A 13,405-nucleotide genomic window follows, 5' to 3' on the forward strand; every position below is an offset into this window, starting at 1 on the left:
GCCAATACGGCCGGGTTAGCTTACTAAAGTGCAATTTTAAATTTTGCGCGAAACATCCTGCTGAAAACGCCTCGGTATGATGACGCCTGCGCGTGACGTCACGGATTGTAGAGGACATTTTGGGACAGCATGGTGGCCAGCTATTAAGTCGTCTGTTTTCATCGCAAAATTCCACGGTATTCTGGACATCTGTGTTGGTGAATCTTTTGCTATTTGTTCAATGAACAATGGAGACAGCAAAGAAGAAAGCTGTAGGTGGGAAGTGGTGTATTGCGGCAGGTGTTGTGCCGGATAACACACCCCCGCCGTAGAATGCACCCCCTGACTGTTGTGCCGGATAACACAGTCTGTGTTTCATTGTTTACATTCCCAAAAGATGACAGTCAAGCTTTACCATTGGCCTGTGGAGAACTGGGACAACAGAGACTCTTACCAGGAGGACTTTGAGTTGCATACGCAGACGCGGTACCGTGAGTACGCATGCAGCTGCGGCTTCCAAACATTTGATCGCTTGCCCGTACGTGCGTGCCGCTATGTGCATGTCACGTACGTAACTTTGGGGACTTTGGGGAAATATATGTGCTGTATGAACTTTGGGGAGGTGAACGGTACTTTGGGCTGTGGGATTGAGTGTGTTGTGCAGGTGTTTGAGTTGTATTGGCGGGTTATATGGACGGGATGGGGGAGGTGTTTGTTATGCGGGATTAATTTGTGGCATACTAAATATAAGCCTGGTTGTGTTGTGGCTAATAGAGTATATATATGTCTAGTGTTTATTTACTGTTTTAGTCATTCCCAGCTGAATATCAGGTGCCACCCACCTCTCACAGCATCTTCCCTATCTGAATCGCTCCCACTGCCCTCTAGTCCTTCACTCTCACTTTCCTCATCCGCGAATCTTTCATCCTCGCTCAAATTAATGGGGAAATCGTCGCTTTCTCGGTCCGAATCGCTCTCGCTGCTGGTGGCCATGATTGTAAACAATGTGCGGATGTGAGGAGCTCCACAACCTGTGATGTCACGCGCATATCGTCTGCTACTTCTGGTACAGGCAAGGCTTTTTTATCAGCGACCAAAAGTTGCGAACTTTATCGTCAATGTTCTCTACTAAATCCTTTCAGCAAAAATATGGCAATATCGCGAAATGATCAAGTATGACACATAGAATGGACCTGCTATCCCCGTTTAAATAAGAAAATTGCATTTCAGTAGGCCTTTAAATCATGTTCCTACCTTCACGCCTTGTCCAGAAAAGTCTGTTTGCATCCTGGGAGAACAAACTTCGCAGCAAGCTGCGACCCCCCCCCCCCCCGTTATGACACTATAACACTCAAAAGTGCAGATTTCGACCATTGAAATACTTTCTATAGTTCAAGACTTACGGTAATTTAAAATTGCCCAGGTCTGATGTCGGTAATCACTACATCATAATGATTCCTGTTTACAATAACAAGGAAACATTTAACTCCACCAAAAAAATCCTTACATAATAATAATAAATATTAGAGATGTCCGATAATATCGGCAGTCCGATATTATCAGCCGATAAATGCTTTAAAATGTAATATCAGAAATTATCGGTATCGGTTTCAAAAAGTAAAATGTATGACTTTTTTAAAACGCCGCTGTGTACACGGACGTAGGGAGAAGTACAGAGCGCCAATAAATCTTAAAGGCACTGCCTTTGCGTGCCGGCCCAATCACATAATATCTTTGGCTTTTCACACACACAAGTGAATGCCACGCATACTTGGTCAACAGCCATACAGGTCACACTGAGGGTGGCCGTATAAACAACTTTGACACTGATACAAATATGCGCCACACTGTGAACCCACACCAAACAAGCATGACAAACACATTTCGGGAGAACATCCGCACTGTAACACAACATAAACACAACAGAACAAATAACCAGAACCCCTTGCAGCACTAACTCTTTCGGGACGCTACAATATACACCCCCCGCTACCCCCCACCTCAACCCCGCCCCCCATCTCCAACCCCGCCCACCTCAACCTCTTCATGCTCTCTCAGAGAGAGCATGTCCCAAATTCCAAGCTGCTGTTTTGAGGCATGATAAAAAAAATAATGCACTTTGTGACTTCAATAATAAATATGGCAGTGCCACACTGCAAAAACTGAAATCTAAGTAAGATTAAATATCTCATATAAGGGTGATATTCGCTTATTTTCCGTCTAATAAGATAATTCTTCTCACTAAGCAGATTTTATGTTAGAGTGTTTTACTTGTTTTAAGGGTTTTGGTCCTAAATGATCTCAGTAAGATATTACAGCTTGTTGCTGAGATGTTATGACCTATATTGAGTAAAAGATGCTTGAAACTAGAATATCAACTGATGCAAAGCTTTGTCATCAACACTCACAAATATAAAACAATTTTTTTAAAGTAAGGATTTCTTACTTCAAGCATGAAACAAAAAATCATAATGCTGAGCGCATATCATTATGTCGAGATAATGGCACTAGCATTTACTTCATTTAAGAATATTTTTCAACATATTGAGCAAAAAGGTCTCTTTTTTTTTCTACCAAGAAAAGTGCACTTGTTATTAGTGAGAATATACTTATTTTAAGGTATTTTTGGGTTCATTGAGGTTAGCTAATTTTACTTGTTTTGGAAAGTCTTGACAAGCCGAATTTCTTGTTCTATTGGCAGATAATTTTGCTTAGTTCAAATAAAATACCCCTCATTTTTGAATTTTTTTTCTTGTTTTTGAACACTGACTTTTTGCAGTGCATGTTGGCATTTTTTTTCCATAACTTGAGTTGATTTATTTTGGAAAACCTTGTTACATTGTTTAATGCATCCAGCGGGGCATCACAACAAAATTAGGCATAATAATGTGTTAATTCCACGACTGTATGTATCGGTATTGGTTGATATCGGTATCGGTAATTAAGAGATATATCGGAATATCGGATATCGGCAAAAAAGCCATTATCGGCATACTTGCCAACCCTCCCGGATTTTCCGGGAGACTCCCGAAATTCAGTGCCTCTCCCGAAAACCTCCCGGGACAAATTTTCTCCCGAAAATCTCCCGAAATTCAGGCGGAGCTGGAAGCCACGCCCCCTCCAGCTCCATGCGGACCTGAGTGACGTCAGGTGCGCAACACTACGTAAATCGTTGGCCAACCAAAAAGTAACCCCAGTACGCTATAGCCAACATTCACCAGGAGATGGCAACAGACAAACATAGATAACTCTATTAAATGATTCCCCTTTTAGAAATGTATAGAAGTTACTCAAAATAAATAAACAACCCAACCAAAAAATGCAGCAGCTCAATTAAAAAACTGTACTTAAGCCACATTATTTTTTTATTTTTTTAGTACTGAACTCTTAACCCTCATTTGTAAAAAAAATAACATGCTTATTATACAAGCAGTATTTGTACACCTTTAACACAGATTTTTATACTGTCTTCAGAGATTCAGTTTTTTTGGTGGTACTCGAAACCTTTCTGGGTACCTGCGAAAGGGTGTTCAGCATGGTTAGAAAAATAGTGACAGAGAATAGAACAAGGATGGACAATTCAACCCTTAACTCAACAATGAGTAGATGAGTGTTATGTGTGTGTATAGGTGTAAATAAATGAACACTGAAATTCAAGTATTTCTTTTATATATATATATATATATATATATATATATATATATATATATATAATAAAATAAATATATATACAGCTATAATTCACTGAAAGTCAAGTATTTCTTATATATATATATATATATATATATATATATATATATATATATATATATATATATATATATATATATATATATATATATATACTTGACTTGGTGAATTCTAGCTGTAAATATACTCCTCCCCTCTTAGCCCCGCCCCCAACCACGCCCCCCCACCCCCCACCTCCCGAAATCGGAGGTCTCAAGGTTGGCAAGTATGATTATCGGACATCTCTAATAAATATATTGCGCTACAAGAAAACGGAGCATTATTAAAAGTGTAGAGGCATAATATTGTGCCTAATGTAGTGTCCAATGGGTGTAAAAAGGCCTAACATTTAGATCAGACATATGTTTCACGTAATTAGGCGGCGGTGATTAAAACGAGGGCAACGCTGCAGTGTCCACTTTGTCAAGAGAATATAAAGTGCATCGGTCCGAGGCTCTAATAGTCTTTTCACCTAATAAAACTTAACTCATGCATTCATCACTTCACATTTAACTCACAATATCCTCAGACCTTCTGCACGCTGACTCTCCTCTCGCTGGTTGATTGAATTATTCAGACATGGCCTCCTTCACCCTTCCTGGAGATGGTAATGCATGGAGACAGCAGCATGCTAGTCATGGCTTCAATTTGATTACTGGACGTTCTCTACAGTCATTCATGCACGCGCCGCTATATTGATTCGCTCGTATACTGGACTACATACTGCAGGACTGGGGGAAGGAGTCGATCAATAACACAGCCTTATCTTTTACGGAAATATCTCTCTTGTAGCGATGTAACAGGAGCTCTCTCCACAAAAAATGATAGCACTGTAGTTTATGGTCTGGGTTTTTTGTATCCCTCCTCTTATTGTTGGGTTTAATGAAGCTATAGACTAAATATATTACTGTGCCTCCATTGGAAACCCAAGTAAACAAACACCTGACTCATATTTCCCTTATTAATCAACTATTTACAAAGACTCTGACTTGTTATAGGATATTATATATATCAAAGTTATATATATTACTATGACTGATACCAATTCTCAAATCCCTTCAATGGCTTCCTGTTCCACTCAGGATTGAATACAAAGTCTCCCTACTAACCCACTAGTGCCTCCATGGAAATACCCCCCTCTACCTCAAAGAACTGCTCACTCCCAAATCCTCCACTCGACACCTCCGCTCCGGACAGGCTAACCTCCTCCAACCTCCGAGGACAAAGCTCCGCCACTCACAGCCTGTGGAGCGCTCTCCCTGACCACCTGAGGGCACCACAGACTGTGGATGCTTTAAAAAAAGGCTTAAAAACCCTTCTTTAAAAAAAATAAAAAATAAAAAATAAAACTTTTTTTTTTAGATATATGCATACTAGTTCTAGCTATTTGGCTGTTCTAGTTTTTATTTGTATTTACTTTTTATTATTATTATTATTTTTTTAATACACTGTAGCACTTTGAGGTTGTTTACTCAATGCAAAGTGCTTTTTACAAATAAAATCTATTATTATTATAAAAAAGAAAATATTGTATTAAACCAATGGTGTCCAAAGTGCAGCCCGGTGGGCATTTGAGGCCCGCGGCTATTTTTTCACTTAATATAAAAAATACCATCATTTAAAAAAAAAAAAAACATATTGGAAAAATGCAAAAATGGAATACAAGTGCAAACAGAGAAAGTATTCAAATGTTGACACTAATAACACAAAACCGCCATGTAAGCTTTTTTATTTATTTATTTTTATCCGTCGTTGGTGAAAAATCGAATTATTGTTGTTTTGAATTATTGACCTATTCAAGACATCAAGTATTCCACTTTGAAATATGTTTTGGTGATTTTAGTTTTTTGCATATTTTGTGTGTTCGCCTTATAAAAAACTATGTTTTCTTTAGACAAAGAGCATAAAACATTACAAATAAAAATAGAAAAATTATAATCGACAGCTTAATGTGAAGTTGATGAAAAGATTCAAGATTTTAATTACATATATATATATATATATATATATATATATATATATATATATATATATATATAAATGTCAATTATTATTAACACTCTTAGGAGTGGGAACCCTTTTGGATCCCCAAAACCTTTAATTTATTCTTTCTTCTTGACACTCAGCATCAAGGGTTGGAATTGGGGGTTAAATCATCAAAAGTTATTCCCGGGCGCGGCCACCGCTGCTGCTCACTGCTCCCCTCACCTCCCAGGTGGTGATCAGGGGTGATGGGTCAAATGCAGATAATAATTTCGCCACACCTAGTGTGTGTGTGACAATCATGGGTACTTTAACTTTTTAAAACTCATTGCACAAAAAATATTAATACATTAAAATGAATTAATATTTTTTGCACAAAGTTCCAATTACGTCAAATCAAATATTGCACATTGTAAGTTTTGGGTGGAAACTATTGCTTTTTTATGTTTTTGCCAAAAGAAATGGGTTGTCTTTGATGAAAAGGGCATTCAACACACATTTAACTGATATCGTTAATAAATCTGGAGTTGAAAGTAAAACAAAACGTAAGATTACGTTTAAAACTTTATGACTGAGACCCTTTTTTGTTCACTTGATCTTTTACATTTACCAAACGTTAAGGGAGCCCCAAGGGTTTAAAAAAAATAAATCTACGTATTGGTTTTAAAACACTCAGCATCAAGGGTTGGAATTGGGGGTTAAATCACCAAAATGATTCCCGAGCGCGGCCACCGCTTGCTGCTCACTGCTCCCCTCACCTCCCAGAGGGTGGAATAAGGCAATGGGTCAAATGCAGAAGGGTAATTTCACCACACCAAGTGTGTGTGTGTGTGACTATCAGTGGTACTTTAACTTTAACTTAACTTCAAATATAAAAACATCAAAATGGCCCACGCCGTAGAAACACCCGATTATTAAACCAGGGGTCCCCAACCTTTTTTGCACAAGTGGAGGCATTATTTTCACGGACCGGCCTTCCATGTGTGGCAGATAAATATAGCAAATAAGTGCATGAAAAATGAATATATGAAAGAACTCATTAGTGGAATTAGTAGGAGCCCCTGGCCTTTTTCCCTTTGCAAAAAAGCTCTCCATAGACTTTTGTTTTTTTATTCGTTTTTTGCTCGTAGTGGGCTTTTTTTTGGCTTGAGTATCTAATGGGTTATATGAGATACATCACATTCAAGGACAAAAGCATGGATATATAATCAAGCTAGAAATACTTGCCATTAGTTCCAATATATTTCTGTGGATTTTTATTTGCAATATTTCATACGTAGATACACTAATGTTAGCTGTTTTTTAGGGATGTCCGATAATATCGGACTGCCGATATTATCGGCCGATAAATGCTTTAAAATGTAATATCGGAAATTATTGGTATCGGTTTCAAAAAGTAAAATTTATGACTTTTTAAAACGTCGATGTGTACACGGACGTAGGGAGAAGTACAGAGCGCCAATAAACCTTAAAGGCACTGCCTTTGCGTGCCGGCCCAATCACATAATATCTACGGCTTTTCACACACACAAGTGAATGCAAGGCATTTTTGGTCAACAGCCATACAGGTCACACTGAGGGTGGCCGTAAAAACAACTTTAACACTGTTACAAATATGCGCCACACTGTGAACCCACACCAAACAAGAATGACAAACACATTTCGAGAGAACATCGGAAACCGTAACACAACATAAACACAACAGAACAAATACCCAGAACCCCTTGCAGCACTAACTCTTCCGGGACGCTACAATATACACCCCCCGCTATACCCTATAAACCCGCTCCCCCCAACCCCGCCGACCTCAACCTCCTCATACTCTCTCAGGGAGAGCATGTCTCAAATTCCAAGCTGCTGTTTTGAGGCATGTTAAAAAAATTAATGCACTTTGTGACTTCAATAATAAATACGGCAGTGCCATGTTGGCACTTTTTTTCCATAACTTGAGTTGATTTGTTTTGGAAAACCTTGTTACATTGTTTAATGCATCCAGCGGGGCATCACAACAAAATTAGGCATAATAATGTGTTAATTCCACGACTGTATACATCAGTATCGGTTGATATCGGAATCGGTAATTAAGAGTTGGACAATATCGGAATATCGGATCTCGGCAAAAAAGCCATTATCGGACATCTCTAGTTATAGGTGATTCATCACATTCAAGGACAAAAGCATAAATATATAATCAAGCTAGAATACTTGCTTTAGTTCCAATATATTTCTGTGTATTTTTATTTGCAATATTTCATACGTAGATACACTAATGTTATGATATCGGAATCGGTAATTAAGAGTTGGACAATATCGGAATATCGGATCTCGGCAAAAAAGCCATTATCGGACATCTCTAGTTATAGGTGATTCATCACATTCAAGGACAAAAGCATAAATATATAATTAAGCTAGAAATACTTGCTTTAGTTCCAATATATTTCTGTGGATTTTTATTTGCAATATTTCATACGTAGATACACTAATGTTAGCTTTTTATGGTCCAATTTTCCATGCGTAAATACATGTGTTATTGCTAACTACTTGTATAATAGGACTGTGTGCAATAACTACAGCAATTTTACTTACTCGGCCAAAGAAGATGTGTATTTTCTACCTTCAGCACAATTATTATATGCAACAATTTAGCACTTCTCCATATTTAACTACTATGGTCACTTTCTTCCTGATCTGCCCTGATCTTAGGTCATCAACCAGCTGCGGACTGCAGACGGAACCTGGCTTTTGGCTACGATTTGGCACCTTTAGATTTTGTATATTTATTCATGTGCATTGTCCCATGTAAGATAGATGTAACAAATATAGCAAATGGCGACTTTGTATCCGGAGTTGTATAATACATCTATGAACAAGCTTATTGGTGTGTCTGGCGGGACTGGCCAAAGTTAAGTATGAGAAATGCGGTCGGTTATAAATTATTTAATGTCTCTGTGCGGCCCGGTAGCAAACGTGTCACGGACCGGTGGTGGGGACCACTGTATTAAGCCAGTGTTTTTCAACCTTTTTTGAGCCAAGGCACATTTTTTGCGTTGAAAAAATCCGGAGGCACACCACCAGCAGAAATCATAAACTCAGTTGACAGTTAAAAGTCATTGTTGCAATTGTTGGATATGACTTTAAACCATCACCAAGCATGCATCAATATAGCTCTTGTCTCAAAGTAGGTGTACTGTCACCACCTGTCACATCACACCCTGACTTATTTGGAGTTTTTTGCTGTCTTCCTGTGTGTAGTGTTAACTAAAGTTCTTCTCTTGCGCTCCTATTTTGGTGGCTTTTTCTCTTTTGTTGGTATTTTCCTGTAGCAGTTTCATGTCTTATATTTCCTGCATCTACTTTGTTTTAGCAATGAAGAATATTTCAGTTGTTTTCATCTTTCTTTGTGGGGACATTTTTGATTGTCATGTCATGTTCGGATGTACTTTGTGGACGCCGTCTTTCCTCCACAGTAAGTCTTTGCTGTCGTCCAGCATTCTGTTTTTGTTTACTTTGTAGCCAGTTCACTTTTACTTTTGTTCTGCATAGCCTTTTCTTAGGGGCACTCACCTTTTGTTTATTTTTGGTTTAAGCCATACTTGCCAAACTTGAGACCTCCAATTTCGGGAGGTGGGGGGTGGGGGTGGGTGCGGGGGGCGTGGTTGGGGCGGGGGCGTGGTTGGGGGCGTGGTTAAGAGGGGAGGAGTATATTTACAGCTAGAATTCACCAAGTCAAGTATTTCATATATATATATATATATATATATATATATATATATATATATATATATATATATATATCCCCGCGACCCCGAAGGGAATAAGCGGTAGTAAATGGATGGATGGATGGATGGATATATATATATATATATATCAGTGAATTCTAGCTATATATATATATATATATGTATATAAATAAAAGAAATACTTGAATTTCAGTGTTCATTTATTTACACATATACACACACATAACACTCATCTACTCATTGTTGAGTTAAGGGTTGAATTGTCCATCCTTGTTCTATTCTCTGTCACTATCTTTCTAACCATGCTGAACACCCTCTCTGATTATGCATTGCTGTGTGGCACGCACAAAAGTGCTTTCATCAAATGCACTAGATGGCAGTATTGTCCTGTTTAAGAGTGTCACAACATTGCTGTTTACGGCAGACGGACTGCTTTACTGTAGACGTTCTTTATATTGTGGGAAAGCGGACTCAGGTCTGCATGGAGCTGGAGGGGGCGTGGCCTCCAGCTCCGCCTGAATTTCGGGAGATTTTCGGGAGAAAATTTGTCCCGGTAGTTTTTCGGGAGAGGCGCTGAATTTCGGGAGTCTCCCGGAAAATCCGGGAGGGTTGGCAAGTATGGTTTAAGCATTAGACAACTTTTTACCTGCATTTACAAAGCAATTAGCTACCGGCTGCCACCTACTGATATGGAAGAGTATTACACGCAGTGTTGGGACTAAAGCATTACAAAGTAACGCCGTTAGTTTCGGCGGTAACTAGTAATCTAACGCTTTATTTTTTATATTCAGTAACTCAGTTACCGTTACTACATGATGCATTACTGCGTTATTTTACGTTATTTTTTATGTAGTATCGGCTAGAAACTGAAGATCTGAGTGTGTTTTATTGGAGCGCTGCAGTGTCGTCCTTCTGAATCTCTTGTGTCACAAGACGGAGGAGCGCTCTGTGTGTGTCTGGGTGTGGGTGTGGGTGTGGCTGGGGGGGGTGTGGTGGTGGTGGTGGTGGGGATTGTGTGCAATACAACGTAAACCGTAGGCCAACCAAAAAGTAACCACAGAACACTAGTGTTCTGTGGTTACTTTTTGGTTGGCCAAGCGGACGTGACGACAGGCTGTCCTCACTCAGGTCCGCACGGCCTTAAGTCCGGCTGGAAATCGGGAGATATTCGGGAGGGTTGGCAAGTATGAGATATTCTCACTTCTTTTCTTTTGTCGAGCAAAAAGAAAAGAACATTTTAGTTAAATGTAAGTTGTGTCTTGGATCAAAGATCCCGTCTACTGCCCAAAACAACAATTCAAATCTGCCTGGTTAGGCTTTGTGTATGTCACGTGTGCCTTCCTTAGGTGGAGCCAGGTTTACAGCTATGTTGTTATTATGCTGTTTGTTACTTATGTATGTTATGTTGCAGCTATTTAAAATAGTTCTTGGCAATTTGTTCTGACCTGAAATAAAGTGGCCCTTTGAAACATATCTTTGTCTTTGTGTGTTGTATGTAGACCACATTGCTTAGCAGAGTTCAGTGATGCAAATGCATGTCAAGTTGATCAACAGATTGTATTATTCTCCAGTGCAATAACAGTACTGAAATGAAGGCTAAAAGGGCATTAATGGGAGCCTTTAAAAAATAAAAAAATAAAAAAATAAATATGTAACTAAATAGTTACTTTTCACAGTAACGCATTAATTTTTGGTGTAAGTAACTGAGTTACTTTTGAAATAAAGTAACTGGTAACTGTAACTAGTTACTGGTTTTCAGTAACTAACCGAACACTGATTACACGGTTACTGTGCCGAGCTCTAGACACTCCACAACAACACATCATTTGCAGACTATAATTACTGGTTTGCAAACAAAAATGTAAACCCAAATATACTCCAGACTGTATCTCACGGCACAATAGTGGTTGAAGAACACTGTATTAAACCATTCTGACTAAATAATGCATAGGTCATTCATAGTAGTGGGTGGAGCAGTGAGGCGTTCAGGGACAATGGGGAAAATGGTATGAAATATGTTGTGTACCAATTAAGGGACGCCCTTTAGGTAAAAGATGAGTTGCGTTACCTATAGCTGCTGGAAGTACGTTACCTGTAGCTGCTGGAAGTAGTCATGGTCTCCTTAATGTGTCTATTAAGCGCGTCTGCGACCGCCCTGCCTTTCTTCTTCTGCTGCACATCAGCGCACACCTGCGCTTCTTCCGCCTTCTTCTCCACCTCTTTTCTCTCCCTAGACTTGTCCCTCCTGGCCGGCTCCTTCACCTCCTTCTCCTGGAGCTTCTCCTCGATCTCGCTCTTCTCCACGCCGGTCTCCGACTCCACCCTCCCCGCCCCGCCGGCAGGGGCGAGGTCGGCTTTGGGGATCCAGGGGTGGTCGTGCTTCTTGGGGATGGGCCAGGCTTTGTAGTCCTTCTGATACTGGGTCTCCGGGATGAACGGCGCGGCCGAGGGCTGGTACTCGTTTCTGGGCTTGCAGCTGGGCTCCGGTCGCACCTTCCACGCCTGGAAGTCTTGGCGGGTGACGGACGCAGCGGAGGCGTCCTTGCCCGATGCGGCAGGGGGCTCGGTGGTGGTGGTGGAGGAGGCGGGTGGTGCCTTCGCGACCTCCGGCTGGCTCTCCGCAGCCCGCCTCGGCTGCCTGCGCTGGGGGAGGTGGTGCACGTCGGCCACGTCGGAGTATTTGGTGAAAACCAAAGGCACTGCGATGTCCGCCTTATCCAGCTCGGTCCAGAAACGGTTGATGCAGCAAGCACGCGTGAGGCACGGCCACGCCATGATGGTGCTGGTGGGGCTGGCTTGGCACGATTATTCACTACAATCTATATGCTGGAGCTTCCTGCTTCCTCCTGCAGGCTCTGCTGTGGCGTGCACATTGCGCATCAAGACCCCACCCACGTTCTGCGTGAAACTGGCAGAGGTTTGAAGGCATCAGGGATGAGAAACCTATCTGGTTTTGTTTGCCATTTAAACACACTTTACATGTGCAACAGCCTGCAAGTTGTATAATGCTGCAGCATGCATTTAAATGCCACAATATTAGGTACACTAGCACAATTCAAGATGATAGAAAATGATAATGTTCAGTTAGGACAGGGGTGTCAAACGTAGGGCCCGCGGGCCGGACAGGTTTTATCCTGCCCGCCGGATGAGTTTGCCAAGTATAAAAGTGAGCCGGTTTTTTGGGGGTAGAAACTGCTTTTCTATATGCATCCAATGGATGTCGCAATAGCAATTCTTTATATCTTTGTAGATGATGCTTTGGACCCCGACTTAAAAGCCTACTGAAATGCGATTTTCTTATTTAAACGGGGATAGCAGGTCCGATCTATGTGTCATACTTGATCATTTCGCGATATTGCCATATTTTTGCTGAAATGATTTAGTAGAGAACATCGACGATAAAGTTCGCAAATTTTGGTCGCTGATAAAAAAGCCTTGCCTGTACCGGAAGTAGCAGACGAGTAGCGTGACGTCACAGGTTGTGGAGCTCCTCAAATCCGCACATTGTTTACAATCATGGCCACCAGCAGCGAGAGCGATTCGGACCGAGAAAGCGACGATTTCCCCATTGATTTGAGCGAGGATGAAAGATACGTGGATGAGGAAAGTGAGAGTGAAGGACTAGAGGGCAGTGGGAGCGATTCAGATAGGGAAGATGCTGTGAGAGGCGGGTGGGACCTGATATTCAGCTGGGAATGACTAAAACAGTAAATAAACATAAGACATATATATACTCTATTAGCCACAACACAACCAGGCTTATATTTAATATGCCACAAATTAATCCCGCATAACAAACACCTCCCCCCTCCCTTCCATATAACCCGCCAATACAACTCAAACACCTGCACAACACACTCAATCCCACAGCCCAAAGTACCGTTCACCTCCCCAAAGTTCATACAGCACATATATTTCCCCAAAGTCCCCAAAGTTACGTACGTGACATACACATAGCGGCACGCACATACGGG

At 40.7% G+C, this 13,405-nt stretch overlaps 1 protein-coding gene across 1 annotated transcript in view; it reads right to left on the reverse strand.

Moving 5' to 3' along the window:
• Positions 1-12,305, reverse strand: part of map6b (microtubule-associated protein 6b) — a 41,497-nt gene extending 29,192 nt beyond the window's left edge. Inside the window, exon 1 of the mRNA XM_061973130.1 lies at positions 11,524-12,305. Coding sequence (XP_061829114.1) covers positions 11,524-12,206 — 683 coding nt within the window. The 5' untranslated portion in view covers positions 12,207-12,305. The remainder of the gene's footprint in view (positions 1-11,523) is intronic.
• Positions 12,306-13,405: the final 1,100 nt, after the last annotated feature.

Source organism: Nerophis lumbriciformis, linkage group LG17 (genome assembly GCF_033978685.3).
Source record: "Nerophis lumbriciformis linkage group LG17, RoL_Nlum_v2.1, whole genome shotgun sequence".
NCBI classification, from domain to species: Eukaryota; Metazoa; Chordata; class Actinopteri; order Syngnathiformes; family Syngnathidae; genus Nerophis; species Nerophis lumbriciformis.